The 17,649-nt window shown below is 39.0% G+C and overlaps 1 protein-coding gene across 6 annotated transcripts in view; it reads left to right on the top strand.

Annotated features, from left to right (window-relative positions):
- GMCL1 (germ cell-less 1, spermatogenesis associated) overlaps positions 1–12,705 on the top strand; it is a 59,454-nt gene extending 46,749 nt beyond the window's left edge. For 2 of the 6 annotated variants that reach the window (XM_060187159.1, XM_060187158.1), the window contains 2 exons: positions 6,097–6,184; positions 11,337–12,705. In XM_060187159.1, the coding sequence (XP_060043142.1) occupies positions 6,097–6,184; positions 11,337–11,465 (217 nt within the window). In that variant the 3' untranslated portion in view covers positions 11,466–12,705. Of the gene's footprint in view, positions 1–6,096; positions 6,186–11,336 lie in introns of those variants that run through there. The other 4 variants (XM_060187161.1, XM_060187160.1, XR_009548922.1 and 1 more) reach the window with 3 other exon arrangements.
- Positions 12,706–17,649: the final 4,944 nt, after the last annotated feature.

Below are 17,649 nucleotides of genomic sequence, written 5' to 3'. Positions count from 1 at the left end.
ACAACAATTACAACAGATGGAAAAAATGGCCTCCAGGAGCAGTGGATTCCTGGTGCAGGCACAGAGCCCCAGCTATAACCCTGGAGGCAATAAATAAATATTATAAAAACTATATGTATTTGGCAATGATTTCTCCAATAAGATACCAAAACATAGGCAACAAAATAAAAATGAAAGTTGATCAAAATTAAAAATGTGTACATTGAAAGACCTCAACAGAGAAAAAGACAGCCTATGGAATAGAAATGTGTTAACCTGACATCTCATAATATGCTAACATCTGTAATGTATAGAAATTCCTGAAGAAAACACACACATATACCCAACTAAAAAAATAGACAGAGAACTTAAACCTTTCAATAAAGATATACAAATGGCTAACTAGTACATAAAAAAAAAATGTTCAACATCATTACTCACTAGGCTAAAGCAAATCAAGACCACAATGAGGGGCCAGGAGACAGCTTACTCGGTAGAGTGCACACTTGATTGTGTGCAAGGCCCTGGGGAGTCTCAGCACCCATATGGTAGCAATATGACACCAGGGTAAGTGGGATGGTGGGGCAGTGCTATGGTATATTGTATTTTTCTGTCTTTCCTTTTTCTGTTCTCGAATGAAAAAGCTGGGAGCTGTAGTAGTATTACATGTACAAGGCCCTTGCACCATTTTTGTAAAAGAAATTATGAAGTTCAAGATGACTGCCTAGAAAGGTCCTTCGGCCTTCAACTCAATAATAGCACACATGAAAAACCCTGCATAGAAATGGATTTGTATCTCAAGACTAGCTTCCAAAGCAAGTGACATAGCATTGAGGAGGTAAGAATCCACAAAGCCATACTCAGAAGAGTGAAAAAGCTACTCAGTGGTTATGCAAAGAAACTGTCATGCCTGAGGCTCCATAGCCCCAGGTTCAGTCCCCTGTAACACTGTAAACCAGAGCTGAGCAATGCTCTGGTCAAAAAAAAAAAAAAAAAAAGACTACTCAGCATGACCTATAAGCTACAGTCAAGAAGAGGCCACCACTGAAATCCTACATCCTATGTCTATTACAGTTTTGTGCTGGGGCCAGGCACTGGCACACCTAGTGAAATCACAGTTTTGTGCTTAGAACTTTACAGCAGAGGAAAACAGAAAATAAAAAGTTGCTTGTTGTACTGAAAGTAAAAGACTGGGGTGGGAGAAAGGGTTCAGGTTCTGGAACATGATGGCAGATTAGGACCTAGTGGGGGTTGTATTGTTATGTGGAAATAGTAAGCATGTACAAATTATTTTGTTTTACTGTTGACTGTAAACCATTAATCTCCCAATAAAGAAGTTTTTTAAAAGAAAGAAAAGTAATATAATGTGAAAACTTCAGTGGTAGCAGGAACAGCTTGAAAATAACCATATTAGAATTCAGTTCTTGGTTGGGGGTTGATTGCATAATGATTATGCAGAGATTCTCATATATGAGGCTCCAAAGTCCCAGCTTCAGTCCCCACCACCACCATAAGCCAGAACTGAGCAGTGCTCTGATAAAAAATAATAAGTAAATAAAAAGTTAAAAAAAATAGAATTCAGTTCTCATAGTAACACCCTGGGGGCTGAGCCAAGAAGAAATGCCTCATTTATGGCATGCCAACTGCTATGCACCTGCAACCTGAAATCACTACCAGGTTGGTTCAGCCTCATTGTTTATTCTTCAGGCAGGCACTTGTGACTGTGAACCCCTTTTCACTAGCCAGGCCCAATCAAACACAAACCCCTGACTCTGGTTCTCAGAGCATACAACAATGATGGGAAGAAAAAGAAAATCACCCATCTGGTGAACCAAGATAGCAACTTGGAGGTGGGGGTGGGGGAGGACAGAAGAAAAAAAAATCAATAGAGCTATATAAACTTCCTAAAGAAGACTTCACAGCCAACAAAATAGGTCACTTGGATAGTGCACCACCTTGCCGAAAACATTTTTTAAAAAAGACTTCAAAGATATGTTTCTTTTTTTTCCTTTTTTACTTGTTTATTTTTATTTGTAAAAAGGAAACACTGGGGGAGTCGGGCAGTCGCACAGCGGGTTAAGCACACATGGCACTAAGTGCATGGACTGGTGTAAGGACCCCGGTTCAAGCCCCCGGCTCCCCACCTGCAGGGGAGTTGCTTCATAAGAGGTGGAGCAAGTCTGCAGGTGTCTTTCTCCCCCTCTCTGTCCTATCTAACAATGACGACATCAATAACAACAACAACAACTAGAACAACAATAAAAAGGGCAACAAAGGGGAAAATAAATAATTAAAAAAAAGGAAACACTGACAAAACTATAGGATAAGAGGGGTACAACTCCACACAATTCCCACCACCAGAACTCCGTATCCCATCCCTCCCCTGAGAGCTTTCCTATTCTTTAATCCTCTGGGAGTATGGACCCGAAGTCATTGTGAAATGCAGAAGGTGGAAGGTCTGGCTTCTGTAATTGCTTCCCCGCTGAACATGGGCGTTGACAGGTCCGTACTCCCAGCCTGTCTTTCCCTAGTGGCGTGGGATTCTGGGGAATCGGGGCTCCAGGACACATTGGTGAGATTGTCAGTTCAGGGAAGTCTTGTTGGCATCATGCTAGCTAGCATCTGGAACCTGGTGGCTAAAAAGAGAGCATACAAAGCCAAACAAATTGTTGATTAATCATTAACCTAAAAGACTGGAATAGTGCAGATGAAGAGTTGGGGGGGGTGTCTCCATTTCATAGATAGCTAGTAGGCATATTTTAGTTATATTCCAAAGGGCCTGTGGCTATACTAGGGGTTTATTGTTTGTTTGTTTTTCCTCTGAGCCTGAAATTTGATATGCAGGTGGATCCAAGTTATTGTCTAGGGAGATGGTGTCATGGCTGGAAGAAGGACCAGAAAGCCAGATCATGGAAGAGAGTAGCTCCCAAATAGCTCCATCGATTTGTTTTTAACTATGTTCCCTAAAATGAGAAGTTGTGGAAGAAAACAAAGTCAAAGTATGAAAGAAGCCTTAACAGATATCAGAGAAAAAAAAGAGTAAATGAGCTAAAATAAATAAATAAAACCCAGTAGAGGCAAACATCAATAGACAAAAGCCAAAGGTAGAAAAGGAGAACAAGGTAGAGGAATTGATCCTGAAAAAATAAAACAGTAGTCCAGGACATTTTGCAGTAGATAAAGCATTAGATTCTCAAGCATGAGAATCCTGAGTTCAGTCTAGCAGCACATGTACCAGAGTGATGTCTGGCTCTTTCTTTCTCTCTCTCTCCTCCTACTTTCTCATAAATAAATAGTTTTTTTAAAAAAACTATTTTATTTATTCCCTTTTGTTGCCCTTGTTGTTTTATTGTTATAGTTATTATTGTTGTTGTCGTTGTTGGATAGGACAGAGAGAAATGGAGAGAGGAGGGGAAGACAGAGAGGAGGAGAGAAAGATAGACACCTGCAGACCTGCTTCACCGCCTGTGAAGTGACTCCCCTACAGGTGGGGAGCTGGGGTTCGAACCGGGATCCTTATGCCAATCCTGCTTTGCGCCACCTGCACTTAACCCGCTGCACTACAGCCCAACTCCCAAATAAATAGTTTTAAAGTTGAAAATAATGTAAAAGAGAACTAAAATAAATAAAGATAATGGTAAGGGCAAACCATCAAGAAGGACAGCAATTGGATCATAAGGGGTCCCAGGAGGAGAAGAGAAGTTCTAAAGAAACTTATAAGAAGAGACTGTTTAATGCTTTTTTTTTTTTTTTTTTTGCCTCCAGGGTTATTGCTGGGGCTTGGTGCCTGCACTATGAATCCACTGCTCCTGGAGGCCATTTTTTTGCCCCCCATTTTGTTGCCTTTATCGTCGCTATTATTATTGTTGCCATTGATGTTGTTGGATAGGACAGAGAGAAATGGAGAAAGAAGGGGGAGAGAAAGACAGACACCTGCAGACCTGCTTCACCACCTGTGAAGCGACCCCCCTGCAGGTGGGAAGCTGGGGGCTGTAACCAGGATCCTTAGGCCAGTCCTTATGCTTTGTGCCACATGCACTTAACCCACTGTGCTACCGCCCAACCCCCTGTTTAATGCTTTCTCATGTGTTGTAAAGAAAGAAAGCAGGGGAGCAAAGTCAGATGAAGACATGTTTTTGGTCTCAGACCTCAGAACTGAGGTTGTCAAGGAGTACTGAGGGGTTGCAAACATGGGGAGATACTGGTGCTTTGGTGGGAAATGAGATGTGGTGACATTTTAAAGAGGTAGAAATTGTTCTTTAAAATATTTGTAGTCATGGGACTGGGGAGACAGCATAATGGTTATGCAAAAGACTTTCATGCCTGACGCTCCAAAGTCCCAGGTTCAATCCCCAGTAAAACCATAAGCCAGAGTGGAGGTGTATTTCTAAGCTCTCTGTGTAATATTTCTATATTTCTCTGTCATTAAAAATAAAATATTTTAAAAAATAATAAAACATTTATAGTCATGTAAAGCAGGATTACCTCAGATGCAATCATTATTTAAAAAAAGAAAGGAAAAAATGTGCTAAAAAGATAGCACAAATAGAAAAATAGGACATATGCTTTGCCTTGAAGAGGAAGCACCTGTGCTATGGAGCCTCTTTATGTCTCTTGACTTTGGAGGAGAGAAAGGAAAAAAAAAAAAAAGCAGTTTGAAAGTAGTGAAGTTGCATGTCTGTGAGGCCAACTCCACAAAAAAAGAAAAGGAAGTATAGGGGCCAGAAGATAGATAGCTTACTCACTCAGTAGAGCACACATTTTACCATGTGTGAGATTCTGCATTCAAACTCTGGGACCACATGTAGGCACTAGAGCACTGAGGAAAACTCCATTGATAGTAGAGCAGTGCTATGATATCTATCTTCCTGAGTTTCTCTCTCCCACCCCCTCATTAAGAGTAAAAACACTGGCCCAGAAGTGGTGGTATTATACATAAAAATAACCCAGTGCCAAAAAAACAAACAAACAAAAAAAAAACGCACACACACACACACAATGAGATAATAACTTATACCCATTAGAATTACTACTATCCCGGAAGTCAGGCTGTAGCGCAGCAGGTTAAAGCACAGGTGGCGCAAAACACAAGGACCGGCATAAGGATCCCGGTTCAAACCCCGGCTTCCCACCTGCAGGGGAGTCACTTCACAGGCGGTGAAGCAGATCTGCAGGTGTCTACCTTTCTCTCCTCCTCTCTGTCTTCCCCTCCTCTCTCCATTTCTCTCTGTCCTATCCAACAACGACGACAACAACAATAATAACTACAACAATAAAACAACAAGGGCAACAAAAGGGAATAAATAAAATATTTTTTAAAAAAAAGAATTACTACTAACCCAAAACACCACCAATAGGTGTTGGTGAATAAATGAAGAAACTGGACTTTTGTACGATGATATTGAGAATGTAAATGGTATATATCCTTTGTGAAAAATGGTATGACATTTCCTCAATCTTAAAAGAGTTACCCATGTGACCCAGCAATTCCTCTTCTGGGTATTTACCCCCAAAACAATTGAAAGTAGGTACTCAAATAAATATTAGTTCACTCGTTTTCATAATTGCATTGTTCACAATAGCCAAAATATGAAAGCCACCCAAGTATTTGACAAATATATATATACAGCTGAATACTTTGTAACTTTAAAAATAAATTGATAACAGACTACAAAATGAATCTTGAAGACATTCTGCTGAGCAAAATAAGCCTGTCACAGATTTGAGGTAATAGAGTTGACAAACTCTTAGAAAGTAGAATGGTGGCTTGGATGAGGATAAATCGGGTATTAGTGATTACTGGGTACAGAGTTCAGTTCAAGGAGATGAAAATGTTCTGGAGCTGGATTGTGATTACACATCAGTATGCATGGATTTAATGTCAGAGAACTTGGATAATGTATGTGTATATATATAAATTTTCTATATAATTACAATAAAATACTTTATCTAATTTTTTTCTATCAGCTATTTGTAGCAAGACAAGCTTATAAATCTGGAGGGAATTAGTATATAGTGACAGGTCTATAGAGAATAAAAGACATTGAGAGTATAACAGGAAAAAGTATTTAAAAGAGCTTATTTAATATGCAGTTTTAACATTTTTTTTAATCCTAGATTACGTTTGGCCTCTTTTGATAGTAGTGGAAAACTAATATGTAGTAGAACAACTGGCTATCAAATACTTACACTTGAAAAGGATCAGGTATGTTTGTTTTTCTGTTGTTTCCTTAAAGTATTTGTCATTTGAATCCTTTTTTTTCTGAAAGTAAAGATGACAGTATATCACTTTCTCATAATTCCACAAAAAGCCTAATTAAGACATAAAAGAAGGGGTGTGGTGGTAGCACACCCAGTTGAGCATACACATCACCATGTACAAGGACTCAAGTTCACATCTGTAGTGGAAGCTTCTCTGCCTCTCTATACTTTTTTTTTTTTTTTTTGCCTCCAGGATTATTGCTGGGCCTCAGTGCCTGCACCATGAATCCATTCTCCAGGAGGCCATTTTTTCCCCTTTTGTTGCCCTTGTTGTGGTTATTATTGTTATTGTTGATGTCGTTCGTTGTTGGATAGAAATGAGAGAGAGGAGGGGAAGACAGAGAGAGAGAGAGAGAGACAGACATCTGCAGACCTGCTTCACCACCTGTGAAGCGACTCCTTTGCAAGTAGGGAGCCTGGGGCTCGAACCGGGATCCTTATGCTGGTCCTTGTGCTTTGTGCCATGTGCACTTAACCCGCTGTGCCACCGCCCGACCCCCACTTTTTTTTTTTAAATATCAGAGCACTAGTCAACTCTGATTTATGGTGGTGTAGGGGTTTGAACCTGGAACCTCAGAGCCTCAGGTATGAGTCTTTTTGCGTAACCATTATGCTATCTCCCCCACCAGTTTCTCTCCTTCTCTCCCTCCTTACCTCAAAGTTTCTCTCTGTTCAATAAAATAAATAAATTTATAAATATTTTTTAAAAGACAAGATGCAGTTTGATGAATAGGAAAAATCTGATTCAGAAATAATTATTATGAGTATGTTTTTCAAAGAGTTCTAAATTTTATTTGCTTTATCCATGGTTTCCTCAAGGGCACTTGATTATACATTTAGAGGAAGTATGCCACCATCCAGCTCCTTTAGTAAACAATTTTAAACTCTGAAGTGTTTAGTAGTACATACATGATACTTATTATCAAAGGGTACATTGAAGTATGCGCAAAAGCACTCCTCATTTCAGTACTATTGCTTTTTTAAATTTTTATTTATAAAATGGAAATATAGACAAGACTATAGGATAGGAGGGGTACATTTCCACACAGTGCACACTCCCAGAGCTCCATATCCAATCCTCTCCCTTGATAATTTCCCTGTTCTTTATCCCTCTGGGAGTATGGACCCAGGATCATTGTGGGGTGCAGAAGGTGGACCATCTGGCTTCTGTAATTGCTTCTCTGCTGAAAATGGGCGTTGGCAGGTCAATCCATATTCCCAGCCTATCTCTCTCTTTGCCTAGTGAGGGCAGGGATCTGGTGAGATGGGTCTCCAAGACACATACATGGTGGTGTCCTCTACCCAGAGAAGTCAGGTTGGCATCATGTTATTATCTGGAACCTGGTGGCAGAGTAATGAAGCTGAAGGGTTGACATTCCACACCTGAAGTCTCTGAACACAGTCTGAAGTGAAGCAGTATCAGTTGGTATGACTTGAGAGAAGCATGCAGGAATGTGAGCCTCGCCCTAGAGGTTCCATGACCGGGAGATGTATGGGCTTTATAGAGAAAGGGAAAGGTTTCAAGTTATTTGGCAATTGGGTTAACTTTGAAAATCCCATTGTTAGGATTTGCTGTATTATACCAGACCTTGCCATAATTTATGTCCTTTTATGCTATTTGTATATAGCTGTATCTTATAAAGTAACTCTGTTCTCCCTGGTCTAAGCTTTTAGGATATTTAATATTTCAAAGAACAAGTCATTGTTAGAAATGTATTAACAATTTGAGCCCACTGCTAAGACTTCAAATTGAATTTGAAGTCAAGTGCTTAGATTGAAGGAACATATACTCAGCCTGTGGTCTATGCATCAGAAACTTCGAGACATTCGATCCATTTTTCCCCCTCTCATATTAAATAGTTGTGAGACAGTAAGTTAATAGGAGTGTATATTAACACTATTACCACTACCAAAGGTCTGTGTCCCTTCTCCTCCCCCAGTGAAGTTGAACATCTCACCCTCCACCCAGAGATTTTAATTTTGGTACCATATAGTACTGTTGCTTTTTTTTTTTTAAGATTTTTTTTCTTTTCTCTTTTTAAAAATATTTATTTATTTAATCTCTTTTGTTGCCCTTGTTGTTTTATTGTTGTAGTTATGGATGTCATTGTTGGATAGGACAGAGAGAAATTGAGAGAGGAGGGGAAGACAGAGAGGGGGAGAGAAAGATAGACACCTGGAGACCTGCTTCAACCACTTGTGAAGTGACTACCCGGCAGATGGGGAGCCGGGGGCTCGAACCAGGATCCTTATGCCAGTCCTTGCGCTTAACCCACTGCACTACTAAATTTCTGATGATCACTACATATGACTAGGATAAGGATAGGAAGTCAATACCAACAAACCTCGTTCCCACATTTGTCTAATATTCTCCACTGTCTTTGTGCAGACATGTCATATTGTGGAGTATAAAATGCATTTGTCAGGTAAAATCAATTTCAGGTTCAGTTACATTTACATACTAGAGAATACCTTGACATCCAAGACAAGGGAGTTCACTACTACTACTCCCTTTTTTAAAGATTTTTAAAAACATTTATTTATTCCCTTTTGTTGCCCTTGTTTTATTGTTGTAGTTATTATTGTTACTGATGTCATTGTTGTTGGATAGGACACAGATTAATGGAGAGAGGAAGGGAAAACAGAGAGAAAGATAGACACCTGCAGGCAGATCTACTTCACCATTGGTGAAATGACTCCCCTGCAGGTGGGGAGCCAGGGGCTCGAACAGGGATCCTTATACTGGTCCTTGCACTTTGCACCACCTGCACATAAAAGTACTGTTGCTTTTAATGTGAGGATTGATTCTCTTCACCAAATGTTTGGTAAATTATTCTAAATTTTTAAATTTTTTAAAATTTATTTATTATTGGATAGAGACAGAGAGAAATTGACTGAAGGGGGAGATAGAGTGGAAGAGAGACAGAGAGACGCCTGCAGACCTGCTTCACCGCCTGTGAAGCGACTCCCTTGCAGGTGGGGAGCTGGGGGCTCGAACCGGGATCCTAACCGGTCCTTGTGCTTTGCGCCACGTGCACTTAACCTGCTGTGCTACCGCACGACTCCCTGGTAAATGATTCTAAACAGTCATGTGTAGCATGAAGGTTAAATTCATGGTTCTCAGGTGTAGTGTGAACTCCCTTCTCTTGGATGTCAAGGTATTCTCTAGTATGTAAATGTAACTGAACCTGAAATTGATTTTACCTGACAAATGCATTTTATACTCCACAATATGACATGTCTGCACAAAGACAGTGGAGAATATTAGACAAATGTGGGAACGAGGTTTGTTGGTATTGACTTCCTATCCTTATCCTAGTCATATGTAGTGATCATCAGAAATTTAAGCCAAGTGCCAAGTTTTTTTTTTCTTGACCATTATCTACTCAAAAATGTAAGTACTTGGAAATTTGTATAGTAATAAAAATAACTACCATTATTTATTTTTATTTCTTTATTGGATGGTTAATGTTTTACAATCGACAGTAAATATAATAGTTTGTACATGCATATCACTTTTTCACACAACAATACAACCCCTAGTAGGTGCTCTCCACACGACAATACGACTCTTCCATCCTGTTCCAGGACCTGAAATCTTCCCCACAACCACCCAACCACCCCAGATTTTTTTATTTTAGTGCAATATACCAACTCAACTCCAGTCCAAGTTCTGCTTAGTATTTTCTCTTCTGATCTTGCTTTTCAACTTCTGCCTATGAATGACATCATCCCATACTCATCTTTCTGTTTTTGACTTACTTCACTTAACATGATGTCTTCAAGCTCCATCCAAGATGGGGAAAATGGTGAAATCACCATTTTCACTCTGAAAATGTCCAATAGTTCTAGTTTATCTATTTCTTCATTTAGCTTCCTCCTTTCTCTTGATTTTCTGCCTGGATGATCTGTCAAGTTGAGAGAGTGGAGTGTCTGCAGGTTCTGAGGCAATTATTCACCATGTTCTCATCAGGAGAACAATGTGGAAAGGCTCCCACTATACATCCCCACTGCTAGACGACTGGGGTGTAAATCTTCTCCTGAGTTTTCTGGTTATTTCTCTTCTCCCCTCAGTTGTCAGCACAGGGCCTCCCCGCTGCAGCTCTAGCCTCTGAGGGCAGTAGCAATGGAGACTCAGTTGCATTTGGTGAATCTCAGGGGAGTCCTCTCTTCCCTTCAGCATTCTTTTTTTGGTAAAACAGACTGGAGGTAGTGCCTCAACTGGCAAACTGCCAGGCTGTCACCAGCTGCTCAGGCTTGGGAGTAGATACAGGCTGTCTTGTTGCGGTCCCAGGTGGTCTCCTTTGATATTCTTAGTTGACCAAGGAGAGTTACTGGCATTTGCTTCTTTTGAAGTTTCTGAAAATTGTGTCATCAGTAACTGCCATTATTGATACTTCATTTTTTTTTAAAGTTTTTTTTAATGATCTTTATTGGAAAGAGCCAGAAATTGGGAGAGTAGGGGAGATAGAGAGGGAGAGAGAAAGAGAGACACCTGCAGCACTGCTTCACCACTTGCAAAGCTTTCCCCCTGCAGGTGGGAACCAGGGGCTCGAACCCAGGTCCTTGAGCACTGTAACATGTGTGCTCAACCAGGTACGCTACCACCCGGCCCCTTGACACTTCATCTATGGTGACTTTGCTGAACCCTCTTATATGTATTTTTGCATTTAATCCTCAGTCTAATATTGCTAGGTGTATACTTTTTTTTTTAGAGATAGAGGAAGAGACAGAGACACACCTTCAGCACTGCTCTACCACTCATGTAGCTTCCCACTGGCAGGTAGGAACCAAGAGCTTGAACCTGAGTCCTCACCCATGGTAACATGTACCCTCTACTGGCTGAACCACCACTTGGCTTATAGGGAGATATTCTGTTGTCTACATTTTACATTGAGGAAGCTGCAATTGACAATGCCAGTGATTTGTCCAAGGTCACTTAGATAGTAGGAGGAAGTTTTGAGGTTTGAGTGGTGGCTCTCAGACTATCACCTTCAGTTCAATTAATTCAGAAATTTAATTTTCAGGGGTTTTTATTTGTTTGTTTGTTTTTTCTATGTTCTACCTGTCATTAAAGTTATAAATTTGTTTCATAGGAACAAGTGGTGATGAACTTGGACAGCAGACTTCTGATCTTCCCTTTATATATCTGCTGTAACTTCCTGTACATATCACCAGAAAAAAGAACTGAAAATAACCGTCACCCAGAAAGTCCAGAAAACTGAGGAATCCATCAGTTGGAAACAGTAGCACTTTGAAAATTTTTTGGCCAGCTTTCATTTAATGGCCCTATTGATATTCACATCTAAGGTGACTAACAACGACAAAGGCCTTATGAACTATACAGATAAAACAGAAGACTATTCTTTTCCTCATCACATTTCTATGCATATATAAAGAAAACATTTTAAAGCCATGAAATGTCTGTCAACCGTTTCTGTTATAAAGATGTTAATTCATGTTTTTAGCATCAGTAGAAAATTCCTGCAGGTAAAATTTATCTTTCTCTTTAACCAAATACAGATTTAACTTTTAGCTTAATTTTCATCTTAACATTGGTAAGCCTTAGTTGTCCATCTGGAAATTTGTTTTTAGTTGGTTAAAAGAATATTAAAGGAATAATTTGACCAGTTATAAATGTTCTTTCAAATGGTGCATTTAAAAGTTATTCATTAACTTTTTTCAGCTTGTTTGATTCCACATCCTATTCTACTATCCTTCCAATATTTACTTGTCTTTGACTATTGACTGCTATTTTTTATTTTTAGAGACTGTGATGAGAAGCTTTTTATTTACCTTAATGCATTTTCATGCTGTCTTACTTTGCTTTTAATTTAAGTTTCCTAAGATTTTAGCAACAAAATATAAATATATCAGTTTCAGTCTTTCAGATGAAAGTGGGAGAGAAAATCAATTTCATTTTGAGGGTATTCCTTTGCCTTACATGGTCTGTACTTTGACATTCTATAAAACTTTACTACTAAGGTCATGGATTGTTTATTTAACAAATATTATACTTTAAACATTTTCATACTTTTTGCTCTTTAGAATTATTTGTGTCCAAATTTTATTTGGGAGTCCTACTCCCTACTTAAACTCAGGACTTTATAAACCTCTGAATTGAGTGCCTTTGAGTAATACATGATAATAAAAATTACATAGTAAATGTAAATAAGGTTGGAGGGTTACATATAGAAGCTGAGAATAAAGCATTAATGTGAAAATAGAACTTATTTTTTCAAAAAAATGAGGTGTACATTATCATTATGTATGTTGGCTTCTTGTGTTAACTGCTATTTGAAAATAGCCATGCTCATCTTCTTTCCAGTCAGAGTAAGTTGTGGTTAATGTATATTTTTAGTATATTTTTTAAAAATGGGAATCACATTTATGTCTCTGTATGAATAGTAAATCCCACTTGGAAAAAGAATAAATAAAATCTTATATAAAATGAGAAAACCAAAATATGATTGCAAATATAATTTTTTCTATTTATATTTTGTCAAATTACATTAACATTGTCAAATTAATTGTTTTCTTCAGTAATGTCTCTTTAGGTTCATAAAAATTGCTTTTGTTCTTTCAAAACTCATAGTTTTGGTGGATCTAAAGAAAGGTTTTTCAATGCCTCTCCCACCATCACCAGTCCCAAACTATAGTTTATATGACATTTAACTATATTTATGTCTCATTAAATTGGTTCTGGGGAGATGACCTAATGGTGATGTAAATGATTTTCATACCTGAAACTCTTTTAAGTTCCCAGTTTCATTCCCCAGTACCTTCCAGAACTGAGAAGTGCCCTGGTTTTAAAAAAGATTAAAGAAGTGCTTTCTTTTTATCTTATACTGTCAGAAGTTTTTTACATTTTATATATTAAAATTTAAACATTAATCTTGAATTATTTGAATAATTTTTACAAACCTTGAGAGTACAAGTTATTAAAGATTAAACATTGGTGAGTAAAGTTAGCTATTTCATTCACATATATATTAATTAAACTGAAATTATGTGCATTACTCCTACTATAGCTTTTTCCTGGTCAAACTAATTGTGTCATCTATAAACAGAATAATTACATCTTCAGTCAAAAATAGGTTATGTTCTTTTGTTGTTGTTAGGGCATCATCACTCTAAGCTAATTTTTCTTCACAGAGACAGAAGAGGCGGCCAGGCCATGGTACACCTGGTTAAATGTTCACATCACAGTTTGCAAGGACTCAGGTTTAAGCCCCTGGTCCCCACCTACAGGGTGAAAGTTTTGCAAGTGGTGAAGCAGTGCTGCAAGTGTCTGTCTTTCCCTCTCTGTCTCCCCCCTTCTCATTTCTCTCTGTCTCTACACAATAATAAATAAGAGAGAGAGAGAGGAGAGAAAGTAACTATAACACTTGAATGAACTATACAGTTCCTGAATTCCCTCCACATGTGTGTGGGTGGGAGGTGGGGGTGGGGTCAAACCTGGGTTTGGGCATGACCAAACAAGTGCACTGTTCAGGTAAGCTGTCTTGACAACCCTGGTTACGTTCTCATTTAAGGACTTGTGGGGCTGGGTGATGGTGCACCTGCTTGAGTGCACATGTTACAGTGCACAAGGAACCAGGTTTAAGCCCCTGGTCCCCACCTGCAGGGAGAAAGCTTCACCACAAATGGTGAAGCAGTATTGCAGGTGTTTGTATCTCTTCCTACCTCCCCTCACCTCTCAATTTCTGCTTGTCAGTATCAAGTAAATAAACACATTTAAATATAGATATGAAATTGTTATCAGTTAATCACATTTGTAGTTAATCACATTTGTAGTAAAGGCCTACTTTTTCTTCAAAAAAAAAAAATCTAGAGAGGTCTGGGAGGTGGCACAGTGGATAAAGCATTGGATTCTCAAGCATGAGGTCCCAAGTTCAATTCCTGGCTGCATATGTACCAGAGTGATGTCTGATTCTTTCTCTATTTTTATCATTAATAAATAAAATCTTTTTTAAAAAGTTCCCAAAGAGAAATCACAGCACCAAAGCTTCTTTCAATAGTGTGGGGTTTAGGCTTCAACCAAGTGAGCTATTTAGCCTGCCCTTAATCTTTTATACTTTTAGGTTTTTTATAGGAGTATTTTTAGTAAAGTTTTAACAGTTTCAGCAGAAGTATCATGTCAGATATTACATGTAAAAGCTTCTGTTTATCAACTTTTGTTTTTGCCAAGGCCCTTTTTCTTCTAGATATGAAAAATTTGCCCATTAATAATGTTTTACTTGTCTCAGTAATGAACAGATCTTTTCATTTGTCAGTTGTCTGAAATTACATGTTGTCTTAATTTCAGTGAATATGAACCTAACCCTTTGCATTAAAAAAAGGGAGGGGCAGGTGCTGGTGTACCTGCTTGATCGAGCGCACACATTACAGTGTACAAGGACCCGGGTTGAAGCCTCAGGTCCCCACTTGCAGGGGGAAAGCCTCACAAGTGGTGAAGCAGTGCTACAGTTGTCTCTCTGTCACTCTCCTTTGCTATCATCCCCCTTCCCTCTCAGTTTCTGGCTGTCTCTATCCAGTAAATAAATAAAGATTAAAAAGGGGCCAGGTGGTGGCGCATCTGGTTAAGCGCACATGTTAGCAGTGTGCAAGGACCCAGGTTTGAGCCCCTGGCCCCTACCTGCAGGGGGAAAGCTTCACAAGTGGTGAAGCAGGGCTGCAGGTGTGTCTCTCTGTCTGTCTCCCTCTCTATCACCCCCTTCCCTCTCAATTTCTGATGGTCTCTATCCACCAAATAAATAAATAAAGATTAAAAAATAATAAAAAATAAATAAATAGAGATAAAAAAATTTTTTAAGTCCAGCACTTAACCAGTGCACGACCTCCTGGGCCATGCAAGACAATGAGATGGGCTAGCAAAAACAAAACAAAACTTATCTAAAACTACACATAGTATCTTTGCAGAGAACCACAGATAGTTATTATATAATATAATAATACTACATAAGCAGTTTGTCTATATTAAAATTTAACATATAGAGTCTGCAAGGTAGCTCATCTGGATAGTGCTCCCATTTTGTCATGCACACAGCCCAGATTCCAACCCAGCCCACACTGCACTAGAAGAAACGTCAGTGCTGTAAAGTGTCTCTCCCCTTGCCCCCTCCCCCCACCATCTGAAAATGTTAACCTGGAGCAGTGAAGCCCTGGCAACAACAACAAAAATATGAGGTGGGCTTGCTTAGAAATAAGTGTTATTCTGGGGCTGGGCACATTGGGTGAAGTGCACATAGTGCACATAGTGCAAATCGTAAGGATAGCACAATGATCCTGGTTCAAGTCCCCAGTTTCCCACCTGCAGGGCGTTCGCTTCACAAGTGGTGAAGCAGCTTTGTGTAGGTATCTTTCTCCCTCTCTATTCTAGCTCCCATTCCTCTAAATTTCTCTCTTGTCCTTTCCACCCCTCCCCAAAAAATATGGCCACAGGGGCAGTGGATTCGTAGTGCAAACACCGAGTCCAAGTGATAATCCTTGAGAAAAAAAAAAGTTATTCTTCCTTTGTCACGAGATTGACCCAGGTTCAAGCCTGGCTTCTACCACACTGAGCTTTGGTGCTGTGGTGTCTGTTTCTTTTCTTTTTTTTTCGTTTCTTTTTTTTTTATTGGGGAATTAATGTTTTACATTCAACAGTAAGTACAATAGTTTGTACAAATAACATTCCCCAGTTTCCCATATAACAATACAACCCCCACTAGGTCCTCTGAATCCTTCTTGGACCTGTATTCTCCCCACCCACCCCAGAGTATTTTTACTTTGGTGTGATACGCCAATTCCATTTCAGGTTCTACTTGTGTTTTCTTTTCTGATCTTGTTTTCCAACTTCGGCCTGAGAGTGAGATCATCCCATATTCATCCTTCTATTTCTGATTTATTTCACTCAACATGATTTTTTTAAGGTCCATCCAAGATCGGCTGAAAACGGTGAAGTCACCATTTTTTACAGCTGAGTAGTATTCTATTGTGTATATATTGCCACAACTTGCTCAGCCACTCATCTGTTGTTGGATACCTGGGTTGCTTCCAGGTTTTGGCTATTACAAATTGTGCTGCCAAGAATATATGTGTACACAGATTTTTTGGGATGGATATGTTGGGTTCCTTAGGATATATCCTCAGGAGAGGAATTGCAGGATCATAGGGTAGGTCCATTTCTAGCCTTCTGAGAGTTCTCCAGACTGTTCTCCACAGAGGTTGGACCAATTGACATTCCCACCAGCAGTGTAGGAGGGTTCCTTTGACCCCACATCCTCTCCAGCATTTGCTGCTGTTACCTTTTCTGATATATGACATTCTCACAGGAGTGAAGTAGTATCTTGTTGTCTTTATTTGCATTTCTCTTGACAATCAGAGACTTGGAGCATTTTTTCATGTGTTTCTCGGCTTTTTGGATCTCTTCTATGGTTACTTTTCTGTCCATGTCCTCCCCCATTTTTGGATGGGGTTATTTGTTTTCTTTTGGTTCAGTTTGGCAAGCTCTTTATATATGTTGGTTATTAAACTCTTGTCTGATGTATGGCATGTAAAGATCTCCCATTCTGTGAGGGGTCTCTTGGTTTGGGTTGTGGTTTCTTTTGTTGTACAGAAGCTTTTTAATTTGATGTAGTCCCATAGGTTTATACTTGCTTTAGTCTTCTTTGTTATTGGATTCGTTTCATTGAAAATGTCTTTAAAATGTATGAGGAAAAGAGTTCTGCCAGTATTTTCCTCTAAGTATCTGATAGTTTGTGGTCTAACATCCAAGTCCTTGATACACTTGGAATTTAATTTTGTATTTGATGAAATAACAATGGTTCAGTTTCATTCTTCTGCATTTTTCAACCCATTGTTTCCAACACAATTTGTTAAAGAGACTCTGCTTTCCCCATTTAATACTCTGAGCCCCTTTGCCAAAGATTAGATGTCCATAAGTGTGGGGGCTCACTTCTGGGCTCTCGATTCTATTCCACTGTTTAGTGTGTCTATTCATGTTCCAGTACCAAGCAGTTTTGATGACAATGGCCCTATAATACAATTTGAGACCTAGGAGTGTGATGCCTTCGGTTGGTTCTGTTCTTTTTTCTCAAGATTGTTTTGGCAATTCTAGGTCTTTTCTGGTTCCAGATAAACATTTGTAGCATTTGTTCTATTCTCCTAAAAAATGTTCTTGGGATCTTGATGGGGATAGCATTAAATTTGTAGATGGCTCTGGGTCGTATATTCATTTTGATGATGTTAATTCTACCAGCCCATGAACATGGAATATCTTTTCACTTCTTTGTGTCTTTTTCAATTTCCTTGAGTAGTGACTCATAATTTTCAGTATACAAGTCTTTCACTTCTTTGGTTAGGTTTACTCCTAGACATTTATTGTTTTTGTTGCTATAGTAAAAGGAATTGATTTCTGGATTTCAA

This window comes from Erinaceus europaeus, chromosome 3, assembly GCF_950295315.1.
Source record: "Erinaceus europaeus chromosome 3, mEriEur2.1, whole genome shotgun sequence".
NCBI lineage: Eukaryota > Metazoa > Chordata > Mammalia > Eulipotyphla > Erinaceidae > Erinaceus > Erinaceus europaeus.
The sequence above is the reverse complement of the archived record's forward strand: the minus strand, read 5'-3'. Positions and strand labels throughout refer to the sequence as shown.